The 16,584-nt window shown below is 41.8% G+C and overlaps 1 protein-coding gene across 1 annotated transcript; it reads left to right on the top strand.

Annotated features, from left to right (window-relative positions):
- Positions 1-614: 614 nt before the first annotated feature.
- On the top strand, positions 615-5,192 carry LOC106589620 (Kruppel-like factor 1). Its single transcript, XM_014179823.3, has 3 exons — positions 615-985; positions 1,386-2,310; positions 3,658-5,192. The coding sequence occupies exons 1-3, from the start codon at positions 908-910 to the stop codon at positions 3,831-3,833; spliced, it is 1,179 nt and encodes a 392-aa protein (XP_014035298.1). The 5' UTR covers positions 615-907; the 3' UTR covers positions 3,834-5,192.
- Positions 5,193-16,584: the final 11,392 nt, after the last annotated feature.

The following is a 16,584-nucleotide window of genomic DNA, read 5'->3' as shown; positions in this document are numbered from 1 at the left end:
AAAAAAGAGTGACAGAGTCTTTATCTGTGAATGGAGCAGTCAGCAGGGACAGGCAGTAGTCAGCAGCACCATTATCTGTTGTCAAACAGGGGCCTCTCTTGGCCCCCATGCACACTGATAAACACAGCCTAGCACATAATCACCTACTAGACACACAGGTCTTCTCAGAACCACATGTCCCAGAGGCGTGTGTACTGCTCAATGTGTGTGTAGCAGTTTTAGTAGTGGGGGAGGGGAGTTTGAGTTGGATCATGAAGCTGAATGAAGAGGCGAATGCCAGTATGGTATTCCGCTTGCACTGTACGCCATAACATGTCAGAGAAACAACAATTCTAATACACTTGAAATGACATTTTCAGTTGTTTTGTGCAAAACATTCATTAGCTAGAATGACATCTATTTATTGTTCTTTTTCAATTCTCTTTCTCTTTGGAATTGTTTTGCTGGCTATAGATTTCTGCTCAGGATCCAAAAACAGGGAGTGGTAGCGAGGGGGGAGATAGCTTAACTGTTCATTCACTCTTTCTCCTGGTTAAGAGGAGAGGACTGGAGTAAGAAAAGGAGTAGGCGTAGAACACACACACACACACTTACGTCCCACCCCCCAACAGTCATCAGAAGATACATGAACAGAGAAGATTTGAAGTCACGTTCACAACTGAGAGAGAAAGATGGGGGGGGCGGTAGACGGGTAGAACGGAGAGACGACAACTGTAAAAAGAAAGTAGGTTACTTGGCATGTGGAATTGGATAAGAGACAGGTGTAACTGTTTTCAGGATGACTGGTTACTTATAATTTGCAATAGTCTAACCATTGTGAGATGGTCATGTAGAAGAAAATACAAACCTCACATTACTGTCACCACTGTAACCTGTGTAAAGTCGACGTCTAACTCGAACTGATCAGATGGCTGGGCCACAAGGTGCTGTGCTACCATCCTTCAGCTCCTTCTCAAACTTTGTTCACTCTAATGACAATATGAAGGTACGTATTCCACTTGTTACTTTTATTTGGTTTCTACATTTTGCTGAAACAATAAAAAGGGTTGTCACTTGTATTACTTTGTTTTAAGAGGGTGAGTCTTGGGGCTAGTGTCTAAATGCCATCAACTTTTCTTTGAACAACATGTTTTGACTCGCAACTCCCTGTGAGCACAGCCTCATCCCCAACAAAGCCAACACATTTAGGACTATACGTTGATTTTGATTTAAGATCTGTTCAAATATCAAATGGATTTTATTTAAAAAGTTATTACAAAACTATGATTTAATTATAAAATTGTTATTTTAATTTGTTAGTGGGTGTTGTTTGGTTATTTACAAATGTATGTGAAGTTAGTAAGAGAGGCTCGATATGAACTGATGTTTTTGTACTGTCACACAAGGTGTGGAAATTTGAGGATGGCGCTCTCAGTCTGGACTCTCAAACCAAGAGGACGTCACCTGGCAACACCAGTGACCAGCAGCCAGTTCTTCCTCACCTGGACGATGAAAGTGAACCCTCATGGGACATGGAGTTCTTGTTGTCAGACTGGAGCAGCCCATCACCTGAGCTGAACCCCTCTCTGGACTACAACACTCAGCGTCTTCCTCAGCCGGACCAAACTGGACTCTACCATGATGGAGGAGGGGTGTTGACGGACCAAATAAGTCCAGACAGGCTTCATATGGGCAGCAGTAGCCTGATGGTTGAGCTGCTCACCCCCTTAGAGACCATTGGTTCAGGCATACCAGAACTTCACAACCAACAGGTTTGGTCATCATCATCATTATCATCATTCCCCATTCAACCAAACGTGGACCAGTATGGTTTCAACCCCGGAAGTAACCAGGAGAGACATGGCAGAGATAGAGCCACTGCTGTCCTCACTAAGGCCAAATCATGGGACTTTGGAATGGGACACTACTACCCCAAACAACACACTTCCATGATGACGTTTCAAGATGGCAGATTCCTCCAAGCACCTGTCTCCATGACAACCTCTATGACCTCTGAATCTCGAACCCACCACTACAGCTTCCTCCAAAACTACCCCCACCACCTGGGTCTGTACCGCAACCAGAGAGACTACAACCTCCACGGCCACCACCACCAACAAGCCTCCTCCAACCACTTCCCCTACTCCCAGCACCAGCAGCCCCACCTAGTTATCACCTCCTCAGGGGTTCCCCCTGGAGGCTTGGAGGGGAAGAACGGCCGCAGGACTGTGGTGAAGAAGAGAGCTGCTACACACAGCTGTGAATACTCAGGTTGTAGTAAGACCTATACCAAGAGCTCCCACCTCAAGTCTCACCTCCGCACGCACACAGGTAAGAATACATAAATTAGAATACATTACACAGGTAAGAATACATAAATTAGAATACATTACACAGGTGAGATTAGAATACCTTGCACAGGTAAGAATACAGAGATTAGAATACATTACACAGGTAAGAATACAGAGATTAGAATACATTACACAGGTAAAAATACAGAGATTAGAATACATTACACAGGTGAGATTAGAATACATTGCACAGGTAAGAATACAGAGATTAGAATACATTACACAGGTAAGAATACATAAATTAGAATACATTACACAGGTAAGAATACATAAATTAGAATACATTACACAGGTAAGAATACATAAATTAGAATACATTACACAGGTGAGATTAGAATACCTTGCACAGGTAAGAATACAGAGATTAGAATACATTACACAGGTAAGAATACAGAGATTAGAATACATTACACAGGTAAAAATACAGAGATTAGAATACATTACACAGGTGAGATTAGAATACATTGCACAGGTAAGAATACGGAGATTAGAATACATTACACAGGTAAGAATACAGAGATTAGAATACATTACACAGATAAGAATACAGAGATTAGAATACATTACACAGGTAAAAATACAGAGATTAGAATACATTACACAGGTAAGAATACAGAGATTAGAACACATTACACAGGTAAGAATACAGAGATTAGAACACATTACACAGGTAAGAATACAGAGATTAGAATACATTACACAGGTGAGATTAGAACACATTACACAGGTAAGAATACAGAGATTACATTACACAGGTAATAATACAGATATTAGAATACATTACACAGGTAAGAATACAGAGATTAGAATACATTACACAGGTAAGAATACAGAGATTAGAATACATTACACAGATATTGAGGCATTAATGCATATTCTAGGGATTAGAATACATTACGGCTAATAGGCAGAACTGCATGATGGACAACTTCATACGGATGAATAATGATTCATCGCTTTTAGTAGTAATGGCTATTGAATAGAAAAAGTCTACACGATCCTTGGGACGTCCCAACTCTGACGTCAGCCCATTGAAGTTGTTAAAACAGTTAAGGAAAGGGTTAGGGTTAGGTAAGGGTTAAGGTTGGGTTAGGGTTAGGTTAAGGATAGGGGTTAGGGGTTAGTGTAGGGGTTAGGGTATGGACGTCCCAAGGATCTTTGATTGCATTAACCCTATTGAATAGGATACAACTTACACTATGAATTATCAACACATTGTATCAACAAATGCAGAGGGACTACAATTGCTACGGAGTGTTTAAAACAAGTCACTTATGAGCCAACTGATTTTGACACTGGTTGCTTTTGTGTGCTATTGATTCCATAGGGGAGAAACCATACCACTGTACGTGGGAGGGCTGTGGGTGGAAGTTTGCCCGTTCGGACGAGTTGACCCGTCACTATCGTAAACACACGGGTCAGAAACCCTACGCGTGTCTGCAGTGTCAGAGAGCCTTCTCCCGCTCAGACCACCTGGCCCTGCACATGAAGAGACACACATGATGAGAGGAGTGGAGGATGGGTATGACTGGGGCTGTGTGAGATCCTACACACTAATATGTGTGTACCTGTATATACACACTCTCCACTGTCATTCTGGTTCTCATTCTCTCTCTCTCTCTCTCTCTATTGTCTACATCTCTCTTTCTCTCTCTCGCACACTAATCTAATCAACACACGCGGTGCACACGCAACTACTGGGCAGAGTAATGTTATCATGGATGAAGAGGAGACGTGACTACTCAAAGATATACAGTGGACACACACACGTTGTCCACACACTATAAACAGCTAAAGTAGCGAAGAGACTTACAGTTACACACTGACAACACTAAAAATAAACATTTACATTTGAGTCATTTAGGAGATGCTCTTATCCAGAGCAACTTCCAGTAAGAGTTAGGTGGGACAATCACATATCACAGGCATAGTAACTACTCTTCTCCTCAATAAAGTAGTTATCAGCAAAGTCAGAGCTAGAAAGGTGGGGGTGGAGTCAAAAGCAAGTGTTGGTTCAGGATTTTGGGATTTCTTTAATGTTTCTTGGAGGGGGGGGGGGGCTCGAGGTGAGGAGGGGGATTATTTATAATTCTCTTTGAAGAGGTAGGGTTTCAGATGGTTTCTGAAGATGGGCAGGACTTTGATGTCCTAGCTTCAGGGGAAGATGGTTCCACCATTGGGGTGCCAGGACAGAGAAGAGCTTTGACTACTGAGCGGGAGCTGCCCTTCCGTAGGGGTGGGAGAGCCAAGAGACCAGAGGTGGCAGAACGGAGTGGTCGGGTTGGGGTGTAGGGTTTGAGCATAGCCTGAAGGTAGGGAGGGGCAGTTCCTCTTGCTGCTCTTGCAGTGGAGACGTCCAGTGGAATGTAGTCTGGAAACTAGGTTAGAACATTACCACCCAAAATGTACACAAAGTTCAAAGGTCAATACAGGCTGTGTCACTGGGGAGTGTCATTCTGGCTGAAACATTGTACAAGGAACTTCATACAAATATGGGTTGTTTCCAATATCCAACATTATATTTATGGATCTTAATATTTCCTGTAAATTATCTAAAGATGTTTTTTTTTTTATTAAGGCTAAGATTTTTCTTGAATTAAGGTTCAAATGTGGTTAAGATATCAACTTTTCATTTGGTAAAAGTTACTAGCATCTTAATTTCATGGAGACAGATCACCTCAACTGAACAACATTGAAAATACACCAAGCAGAACAATTTTGTACAATTTCCAATTGAATAAATGTATTTATTTGCAAGGCTTTTCATATTAATATAATTCATAACGTCATACTTTTAATATCACTTTTCTCAAAAGTTTTATTTGTATAATTTGCTAATTTTAATACATTTATTTGACTCTGCATGATTGAGTTTGTTTCTAATTTGTAAGTTATCTGCAGTGTGAGTGAAGCGCAAATGTATAATTTAACCACTAGGTGTCTCTGTTCTACAGGGATATTATGAAGTGATATTTTTATTTTTATTTTTTTGTATTTTAACAGATACTCTTATCCAGAGCAACTTAGTTAATGCGTTCATCTTAAGGTAGGTAAGACAACCACATATCACAGTCATAGTAAGTCAAACTGTTCCACAATATCAGCAAAGTCAGTGATAGTAACAAAAGATAAGTGCAAGTGTTAGCGCAAGAACGTATACACTGAGTGGACAAAACATTAGGAACACCTACCTAATGTTGAGTTGCACCCGCGTTTGCCCTCAGAACAGCCTCAATTCGTCGGGGCATGCACTCTACAAGGTGTTGAAAACGTTTCACAGTGACGCTGGCCCAAGTTGACTCCGATGCTTCCCACAGTTGTGCTCAGTTAGCTGGATGCCCTTTGTGTGTTGAACCATTTTAACACACACACATAAAAAAAAATGTATTTTTTTTATTATTTAAGTATTTTTACGAGCCCTTAACCAACAATGCAGTTCAAGAAATAGAGTTAAGAAAATATTTACTAAATAAACTAAAGTAAAATTTTTTATAAAAGTAACACAATAAAATAACAGGCTAGTCATGGTAATTTGTACATGTAGGTAGGGGTAAAGTGATTATGCATAGATAATAAACAGCCAGTAGCAGCAGAGTAAAAACAAAAGGGGGGGGGGTCAATGTTAATAGTCCAGGTGGCCATTTGATCAATTGTTCAGCAGTCTTATGGCTTGGGGGTAGAAGCTGTTGAGGAGCCTTTTGGATCTAGACTTGGCGCTCCCGGTACCGCTTGCCGTAGGGTAGCAGAGAGAACAGTTCATGACTTTAGTGACTGGAGTCTTTGAACATTTTTGGCGCCTTCCTCTGACACTGTTTAGTAATAGGTCCTGGATGGCAGGAAGCTTGGCCCCGGTGATGTACTGGGCCGTACGCACTACCCTCTGTAGCGCCTTACGGTCTGATGCCGAGCAGTTGCCATACCAGGCGGTGATGCAACCGGTCAGGATGCTCTCGATGTTGCAGCTGTAGAACTTTTTGAGGATCTGGGGATCCATGCCAAATCTTTTCAGTCTCCTGAGGGGGAAAAGGTGTTGTCGTGCCCTCTTCACGACTGTCTTGGTGTGTTTGGACTGTTAGTTTCTAAATATCAGAGTAAGAACTCGACGGACACTATGAAAGCTTAAACCAAGTTTATTCACCCCAAAGGATCGAACACCTGGACAATGCATTTATGTTGCTAGTCAAAACCTTAGTTTTGACTAGTGTCTGTTCTTCCTCACGTCATCTGACCTGATCTCTGCCCCAAAGTGCTCACTGCTCCCCAACTCACGGCTGTCATGTTGACTCGTACCAGACTGTGTCTCTTTTCCTCCCATAGGCGCCCTGATGGCTAACAATAACATATCCTGACATAATGTCAATGTTATACATTACCCTCTCTCTGTCAGTGACATTAATAAGTATATTTCATATCCTCAGAACCCAACAGGACCATGATAGTTTGTTGGTGATGTGAACACCAAGGAACGTGAAACTCTCGACTCGCTCCACTACAGCCCCATCGATGTGAATGAGGGCGTGTTCGGCACTCCTTTTCCTGTAGTCCATGATCAGCTCCTTTGTCTTGCTCACATTGAGGGAGAGGTTGCACCACACTACCAGCTCTCTGACCTCCTCCCTATAGGCTGTCTCATTGTCGGTGATCAGGCCTACCACTGTTGTGTGGTCAGCAAACTTAATGATGGTGTTGGAGTCGTGCTTGGCCACGCAGTCGTGAGTGAACTGGGAGTACAGGAGGGGACTAAGCACGCACCCCTGAGGGGCCCCCGTGTTGAGGATCAGCGTGGCAGATATGCTGTTGCCTACCCTTACCACCTGAGGGCGTCCCGTCAGGAAGTCCAGGATCCAGTTGCAGAGGGAGGTGTTTAGTCCCAGGGTCCTTAGCTTAGTGATGAACTTTGTGGGCACTATGGTGTTGAACACTGAGCTGTAGTCAATGAACAGCATTCTCACATACAGTTGAAGTCAGAAGTTTACATACACCTTAGCCAAATACATTTAAACTCCGTTTTTCACAATTCCTGACATTTAATCCAAGTAAAAATTCCCTGTCTTAGGTCAGTTAGCATAACTAGTTTATTTTAAGAATGTGAAATGTCCGAATAATAGTAGAGAGAATTATTTATTTCAGCTTTTATTTCTTTCATCACATTCCCAGTGGGTAAGAAGTTTACATACACTCAATTAGTATTTGGTAGCATTGCCTTTAAATTGTTTAACTTGGGTCAAATGTTTCGGGTAGCCTTTCACAAGCTTCCCAAAATAAATTGGGTGAATTTTGGCACATTCCTCCTGACAGAGCTAGTGTAATTGAGTCAGGTTTGTAGGCCTCCTTGCTCGCACACGCTTTTCCAGTTCTTCCCACAAGTTTTCTATAGGATTGAGGTCAGGGCTTTGTGATGGCCACTCCAATACCTTGACTTTGTTGTCCTTAAGCCATTTTGCCATAACTTTGGAAGTATGCTTGGGGTCATTGTTCATTTGGAAGACCCATTTGCAACCAAGCTTTAACTTCCTGACTGATGTCTTGAGATGTTGCTTCAATAAATCCACATCATTTTCTTCCTCATGATGCCATCTATTTTGTGAAGTGCACCAGCCCCTCCTGCAGCAAAGCACCCCCACTACATGATGGTTTCCAGGATGATGGTGTTGATGTAAGCCATGACCAGGCTTTCAAAGCACTTCATGGCTATCGATATGAGTGCTACGGGCCGGTAGTCATTTTTTATTTTATTTTTTATTTAAATAGGCAAGTCAGTTAAGAACAAATTCTGATTTACAATGACGGCCTAGAAACCCTGACGACGCTGGGCCAATTGTGCACCGCCCTATGGGACAACCAATCACGGCCGGTGGTGATACAGCCTGGATTTAGGCAGGTTACTTTCACTTTCTTGGGCACAGGGACTATCGTGGTAAGCCTGAAACATATAGGTATTAAAGACTCGGTCAGGTAGAGGTTGAAAATGTCAGTGAAGGCACTTGCCAGTTGGTCTGCGCATGCTCTGAGTACATGTCCTGGTAATCCGTCTGGCCACGCAGCCTTGTGAATATTGACCTGTCTAAAGGTCTTGCTCACATCGGCTACGGAGAGCGGGATCACACAGTCGTCCGGAACAGCTGGTGCTCTCATGCATGCTTCAGTGTTGCTTGCATCCCTTTGTAGTCCGTAATAGTTTGCAAGCCCTACCACATCCAATGAGCGTCAGAGCCGGTATAGTAGGATTCAATCTTAGTCCTGTATTGACGCTTTGCCTGTTTGATTGTTTGTCTGAGGGCATAGCTGGATTTCTTATAAATGTCCAGAAACAGGAAACAGTTGAGTGTGAAAAACACAGCAGCGTTGCAGTTCTTAACACAAACCAGTGCGCCTGGCAGCTACTACCATACTCTGTTCAAAGGCACTTCAATCTTTTGTCTTGCCCATTCATCCTCTGAATGGCACACATACACAATCCATGTCTCAATTGTCTCATGGCTTAAAAACTATTCTTTGACCTGTCTTCTCCCCTTCATCTACACTGATTGAAGTGGATTTAACAAGTGACATCACTTGGTCGGTCTATGTCATGGAAAGAGCAGGTGTTCCTAATGTTTTGTACACTCAGTGTACATACCATGTACATATCAACCGGGACGGAGCCAGAGGGGTGTCCGGGGTGGCACTGGACATGCCTGACATCTGATTGACCACCCTGTGTGCCAGCCCAAAATGTCATTCGCTACTGGCAGTTTGATACTGATTAACATCTCATTTCACCTCTTGTTGAAAGAAGCATTTATTTTGACGTTTGGCGACACGTTTTTCAAGTCGAGGACGAGGAATAGAAAATATTAACATTGGTTGCGAGATACAGAAGAATAAGAATAAGAAGAACATACAGAAGAAGAAGAAGAGAGAATATTTCCACAGCTCCACGAGCTCTTTTCGCAATTGGCGAAAGCATCATATTTGAAGTAAGTTTTAAGGTTTAGCATCGGGTTTAGGTTTCCTGAACAACTTTTACGAAAGTTGAGTCGGTGTGTAAGTTAATGTTAGACCTTTGGCTTCATTAACAGACAGATAATCAGATAAGAGATATCGGTTTCCAATTTAGCCTAACATTATGTTTACATCTGCGCTAGTAATACAAGCTTATACAGTGCAGTGTTGTAAGTTACAGTATACGAATGTTTAGCTAATGTGGGGTAACTAGTAAGTTAACATTCAGCAATTTGAAATCCATTAACTCAGATTTTCGTACTTTAACTCAAAACGAGCAATTGTTATTATCAATCTGTTAACATTACTCAAAAGATGACCACAATTTGCAGATAGCCTGTTTGCTATCGTAAAGGTGTAAGAAATGATAGCTAGTTCAGTTACTGCAGAGTAGGGCTAGCCATGATCTAACTAGTAACTTAGGCTTGTAGTTGAATTTAACTAACAGTTATGATAATGGAGATTTGTAATTAAGATTGAGATTGGACTAAAATGTGAGTAATTGGATGCTTAGATGTAACCATAGACTGTCTTATTTTTGCATAGAGTCAATTAAACATGAAAAGAGATATTAGACTTCTGTTCCAAAAGGACCCAATGGTAGGCCAGGCCTATACTTTAAACTACACATTTTAGTTAGCAGCTGTTAGAATCTAATCTTGTGGCTCCCTTAATTATACATTTCCATAGAGATATGACACATTATTTAACGTGTATTTCAGACATTTCAAGATCCAGAGAAGAGGGCCCTGTACAGCCGTGTTTGAAAACATTTCCCAGAACTCAGCATGGCACTAGGAAAAGGGCTTTCAACAGCTCCTGGTATAAGGACAATTCAAGGCTTGAATATTCTGTAATATTCTGACTTATTGTTTCGCATGTAGGCATTTTTCTCTGCCCAATACACCTGAATCTGCCTTCACATCACAGTCAGGTTTTTGTAACTGGAAAAAGGTGCCGTTTAAAGATTCTGGGTTGAAGCTCCATTCAAAGGCAGAGCATCATATCAATGCTATGTATGCTTGGAATCAGCATAAAAGGGCTATTGACAACAACTCATCAATGTTAGATGTCATAAATGAGGACCAGAAAAAGAAAGTGGAGGAAAACTGTACTTACATTAAAACAATTGCAGATGTGCTTCTCATTAACTGCCACTCAAAATATAGCGCAGAGAGGTCATCGAGAGTCTAATGACTCTCACAACAAGGGTGATTTTTTTGACAATCTTAGAAGAAATAGCAAAGCATAGAGAAAAGAGAAAAGGATGAAGAGAAAAGGATGAATGCATGTGGCAATGGTAAGTACACAAGCCAGAAGGAAGTTCTTGAGGGCTGAGCTGAGATGGTACAAAGTGAAATAATAAGAGAAGTAAAAGAAAGTGAAGTTTTTAGTGTAATTGCAGATGAAACCAAAGAGTTAAAGAAAAAATAACAAAAGTCTTTAGTTGTGAGGTACTAAAACCTTTTTACACTTTCTGTCAGCTGAAAGCTTAGATGCAGCAGGTCTCACAGAAATGATAATAGATTGCCTTGAAAGACATGGTCTGGACTACAGAAATAATCTTGTGGGGCAAGACTATGACGGTGCATCCGTCATGAGCGGAAAGCATTCTGGTCTGTCTGCACGGATTAAAAACAGTGCAAGATTTGCATTTTATGTGCACTGTAATGCACATTGTTTGAATTTGGTTCTTGTTGTCATGACGTTGCCCTCTCTCTGGGTACAGAGAGCACAGTTGAACCCCCTCCCTCTGCACCAGGCCTTTTCTATGCACCATCCCCCGACCTCTATACTTCTGACACAAGGCTGTGTGAAGGCGGTCGTAAAATTCCAAAGGAGAATGTCCTGCCCCATGGCCCCAGTATAAAGAGACAGAGTGTTTTCATGGAGAGAACAAAGGATTCTTCCACCTCACAGAATTGGAGAACCGAACGACATTTATGTTCTGGAGAGGTATAAAAGATCAGGTGAAGAATCCAGCTACGAACTGGTCTGCTTGGTACAATTTTGTGAGGCTCATTAGAGACAATATGGCCATATTACCATACTAAGGTTTATATACTAGCCTCAGCGGTGAGACTTACATCTAATGGTTGTATACAATTATTTAATAAGATTAAAGCTATTTGGAATATGTTGAGAGGCTATGTACTGATGTTAATGTGATAGAATTGTATTTCTGTTCAAAGCTTAACTCAGTCATCGGCACGCCCCCAGGGACACAGACAGGACAAGGCGTCATGTGACAGTTTTCTACGTTCAGTATATAAGCCCACCCAGGGTTACTTTCTTGAGACCAGCTTACCTCAGAAGAGAGAGCCAAGGTTTGACCATGCATTCCTCTACTGAAGTTTAACCATACCACATGGTTAAACTTTTAGACTATCGATACCGACAGAATAATAACAAGTCTTTGATATTAATTAATAGTCTGCAGCTAGAAATTTGATATCATTGAACGCGAAGACCGACGAAACATCCATTCTATAACGACATTAATGAATGTCGCTTTGAAAGATCCATTCTAACCGAGAGAGAGAGAGAACGTGGACAAAAACTCTCCAACAGGACAAAAACTCTCCAACAAGGATCCCGGCGACACACTGAGCGTAAATATATATTGATTGCAATTGTTCTCAAATGAGTGAGCGTTCATGCGCAAAGGATTAGCATATCAATTGTTAATATTTATCAACATTGTTTTGCCTTCTCCGCTGCCCCCAACCCCTTGTTTGTTTAACAAGCCGCCATGCCGGTTTAGCCCACTAGGGCACATTACTCTACCAATTCTTTGTGACGATAACTACTGTTTGTATGCTTTCTGTGAATTACTTTGTTTAGTAAATAAATGATTTTAAGACAGTTGATGTATGGATGACTTAGTGAAGACTGGGTTCGTGCAGATACAACAATTTACGACGTTTGGAATGAGACTGGACGAGGTAAAGAATACACCATTTAAACCAGAAGATAATCGGTCAGATACTATAATATAATATATAATGTTATAATATAGGAAAGTTATATTAGGAAAATTATAACTTTGTAATCTGAATATTTTCCTTGGTGCCCCGATCTCCTAGTTAATTACAGTTAAACGATTAATCAGTTTAATCGCGTAATAATAATTACAGGGAGTTATTTTGATAAACATGTCTTCAGTTTAATGGTGCCCAAAGACATGACATTGTCGATGCTGTAAAATCAGTGCCTGAGGCAGTTCATTTTTTTGCTCTCCTGCGGTAGCTTTATAACTTTGTATCTGGCTCGTAGGTCCATCTCAAGTGGCTTGCAGTTCAGAAAGAGCTGTATCCACAGCAGCAGTCCAGGGAACTACAGAGACTTACAGATGTCAGGTGGGCATGCAGATACATGGAATGCCGTAATCTGAGGGACATGCTTCCAGCAGTTCTGAGAGTGCTACAGGATATCACACTTGAAAATAGTGGTGATAGATCAGTGGAGGCAAGGGGCCTTCTTTCTCAGATAGATTTACATTTCATAGGGCTTTTGGTTACCTTTGTAAAGTGCTTGGTGATGCCAAATGTCTTTCTGACATGCTCCAATCAAGCTCTCTTGACCTAGCAAGGGCTGTGGATCTAGTAGGTGCCCTTACAGACACATTACAGGACTACAGAAGTGAGGGTTACTTTGGAGAACTATGGAAAGAGGTTAAAGAGATTGCAGAGCACTGCAAAATAAGTGTACAAACAGTGTGTAAAAGACAGCCTAAAACAAACTTTAAGATTTCACGACTCATTGATGATGAGCACTGTAGGACAGAAAAATAGTGACCAAAGTGATGGTGAGAGGTTCCAAGAAGCTATCTTTTATCAAGTGCTTGACAGTGTCACAGCTGAGCTGCAGAGGCATTTTTCAAAGAAGAATTGCGAGATAATGCAAGGGGTCCAGTCTCTCAACCCAAAGAGTACAACATTCTTGAATGAGAAGCCCCTGTTTGCCTTTGGTCAGACCTTTGAGTAAGATTTAGAGGACCTCAAACATGAGGTTCATCAAACCAAGCGGCTTCTTGATAGGAGAGAGAAAAGTGGAAGACACAGACCGTCTACTCTCCTTGACTTTGTTGTGTTTCTAAAACCTTATAAAGAGGTCTTCCATGAGCTATTTCGACTTTGTAAGATTTCTGTTGTTACACCAGTCAGCAGTGCTTCTTGCGAAAGAAGCTTCTCAGCTTTAAAAATGATTAAAACCCACCTTAGGACAACAATGGTTGATGACAGGCTAAGTCACCTCGGAATTCTCAGTGTTGAGTCAAGGAGGGCACGTTGCCTCAACATGGATGAGTTTGTGAAACATTTTGCCAGTTCTCACCAGAACCGCAGAATTATGCTGTTTTAAATCTAGGATAATTTGGCACTTAGGCGGTCCCTCTGGTCATGACTAAAACCTGCACTGTGTACTAGCTAGTACACTGACATTCTAAAATTGTCACACCCTGACCTTAGATGTCCCTTTTATTCTCTATTTGGTTTGGTCAGGGTGTGACTAGGGTGGGCAATCTATGTTTTCTATTTCTTTGTTGGCCGGGTATGGTTCCCAATCAGAGGCAGCTGTCTATCGTTGTCTCTGATTGGGGATCATACTTAGGCAGCCTTTTTTCCACCTTTAGTTTGTGGGATCTTGTTTTTGGTACTGTGCTGTGTAGCCCTACTGAACATTACGTTTCGTTTGTATTTGTTTTGTTTCGGTGTTCATTGAATAAAGAAAGAAAGATGTACGCCTACCACGCTGCACCTTGGTCCAATCCTTCCATCAACGAGTGTAACAAAAATAATCAATCCAAAGGGTATCATGTCACACGGATTTCATTTGGTCTTGATTAGGCCAATTCCAAAACTTTTCTTTGCTATTAGTTAACATAATATATGACCATAAATATGATATATGATATGAAATATGATTTGTAATATTGATGGACACCAAAATTATTTGTATTTTTCAATTCCGTTTCTGCTTGATACCTGGTATGCCAAATTGCAGTGTGTTTTTTGTAAATTTACTTTTTTGTAAATAAACTATGCAATTTATGTAACACACAAATGCTATCTTATCTCCTTGGTGATTGAGCTTTAAACATATTTTGGATGTTCAACACTTATAGACCCAGATTATATATTCATAAAAACAGAGTGACCTAAGTCTCTCCAGAATGTGAATACAGTGTGTGTGTGTGTGTGTGTGTCTGTGTCTGTGTGTGTGTGTGTCTGTGTGTGTGTCTGTGTCTGAGTGTGTGTCTGTGTGTATGGGAGAGAAGGAAAGAAAGAAATTGAGCTGCACTTCCGATGTAGAGACACTGACTATTCATGTTAAAGAATTCTAGTGAAGTAACCCTTTTGGACCACACTATCTGCCACATTGAAGAACTCCAGGTTAAGTCAATTATCACTCCTACCTCTAATCAGCAATCATAGGATTCATTCATGCTCCTTAGATGCCAGGTTAAGGTTACACTCTAATTTTCTGTCACGGTCTATGGACCCCCTGAAGTAGCCTTGGCCCCCCCCCCTTGCCACCCAAACTCTAGTTCCACCACTGCATATCAAGTACATCACTTCTTAGTTGGTTTGATTGGTTGAACTTCAAGTATCTAAGTGGTAAAACAGAGGTGTAATGGTATGAAGCACAAAGACATGGCAGTAACGAACGTGGTGTAGCCTCCACTTCCTCTAGTGGAGAAGTTGGTGTTCTTGGCCGCGCCGCGCCAGCCCACCACGACGGTCACTAGCACCGCCAGGTTCCTCTAGCCGGCCCACCATCTCCTTGCCGTATACTCGGTGGTCATCACAGCCACCGTATCAGCCGTACCTTCATGAGCCATTAGGACGGTGGCCTCCTTGGAGCTGTTGTTGTGGACGAGCACGACGGAGGCGTTGAAAATCTTTTTCTTGAAGGTGCAGTTGCCACGCTGCAGCAGGGCCACCCAGTGTCCTGTCCGGAGGGAACCACTAAGCGTGTGTAGGGGTCACAGCCCTGGCGTTCCACCACTCCATGATTCGGTGCAGGTGCAATCGCGATTCCTATCCGCCCCTAATTTTTCTGAATTGTAGCCATTAAAGCCATTGTCCTTGGTTACAGTTTGAGTTGGATTGCCTTTGGAGTCAAGTACGGTGGCATTGACCGCAGCCCTAACACAGTCTCCCCTGCTGATGAGCAGAACTAGCACCAACAAGAGAATGGGGAGATAGCTGCATTGCATTGCTGCGGTCCACATCTTGGGCATATTCTGAATGTTTTGTTGCCCATGGACTAGACTGTGTTTGCTGTTGGTCAGATGGTGTTATTCACAGAGCGGTTCTGTTCTGTTCTACTGGCAGGCAGGGGGGATGAGAGAGAGAGAGAGAGAGAGAGAGAGAGAGAGAGAAAGATAACCCAGCCGCACTGTGGTGATTCACCCACATTATGTCAGATGCAGCTCATCACTATGTTTGTTTATCTCTCTCTGTCTCTCGCTGTCTCTCTCGCTCTGTCTCTTTGTCTCTCTGACTCTCTCTTTCTCTCTCTCTCTCTGACTTTCTTTTTCTCTCTCTCACTCAATCTCTTTTTCTCTCACACGCCCACTCTCATTCGTACACGCTATGTTGTCTCTCACCATCGTAACAGACCACATTTTATTCCAAATCCACATGATAATGTGATCTAAAACTCCCATCTGTCTGTTTGCTTCATATACTGGGCTTCGACAAAACGCCACACAAACACATCTCATCATATTCAGATCACAGTTTGAACACAAGCATGGATTTAAATATTTATTATAAATAGTGTTTTTTTTTTTTTTAAAGGGTCAGTGAACTGACATCCAAGCTTTATCATATTGATGATTACTACTCATAATGGGCACAGTGTAATATTGACAGAACATCAAGGGATGAAAAGGCTGACGTCTGTATTTGTACCTGTTTGTTACTGTAGGAGAGATGCGGACCGGAGCATGTAGACCTTAGTTTGAAGCAGGGTCAGGGGTGAAGCAAGGTCAAAGTTGGCTATCAAAGTCAGGCTATCTATTTCCATAGATTTATAGGTAGGCCTAAGTGGACTGATGTCAAAGCCAGATATCTACTCTGTGCTACATTGGAAAAGCACACATACAGTAGGCCTAATACAATCATTTGCCCACTCAAAAAAGCCCCACTCATGATTATGCATGATCAATGATTACACTGGACGCACTGTGTCAAGGACACAAACTATTGGTATTTGCCAAATGGTGCAATGTTGACATAGCACCCAGGGATGAGAAGGCTGA

This window comes from Salmo salar, chromosome 02 (genome assembly GCF_965601325.2).
Source record: "Salmo salar chromosome 02, fSalSal1, whole genome shotgun sequence".
Lineage (NCBI taxonomy): Eukaryota > Metazoa > Chordata > Actinopteri > Salmoniformes > Salmonidae > Salmo > Salmo salar.
This window is presented reverse-complemented; position numbering and strand designations above follow the sequence as displayed.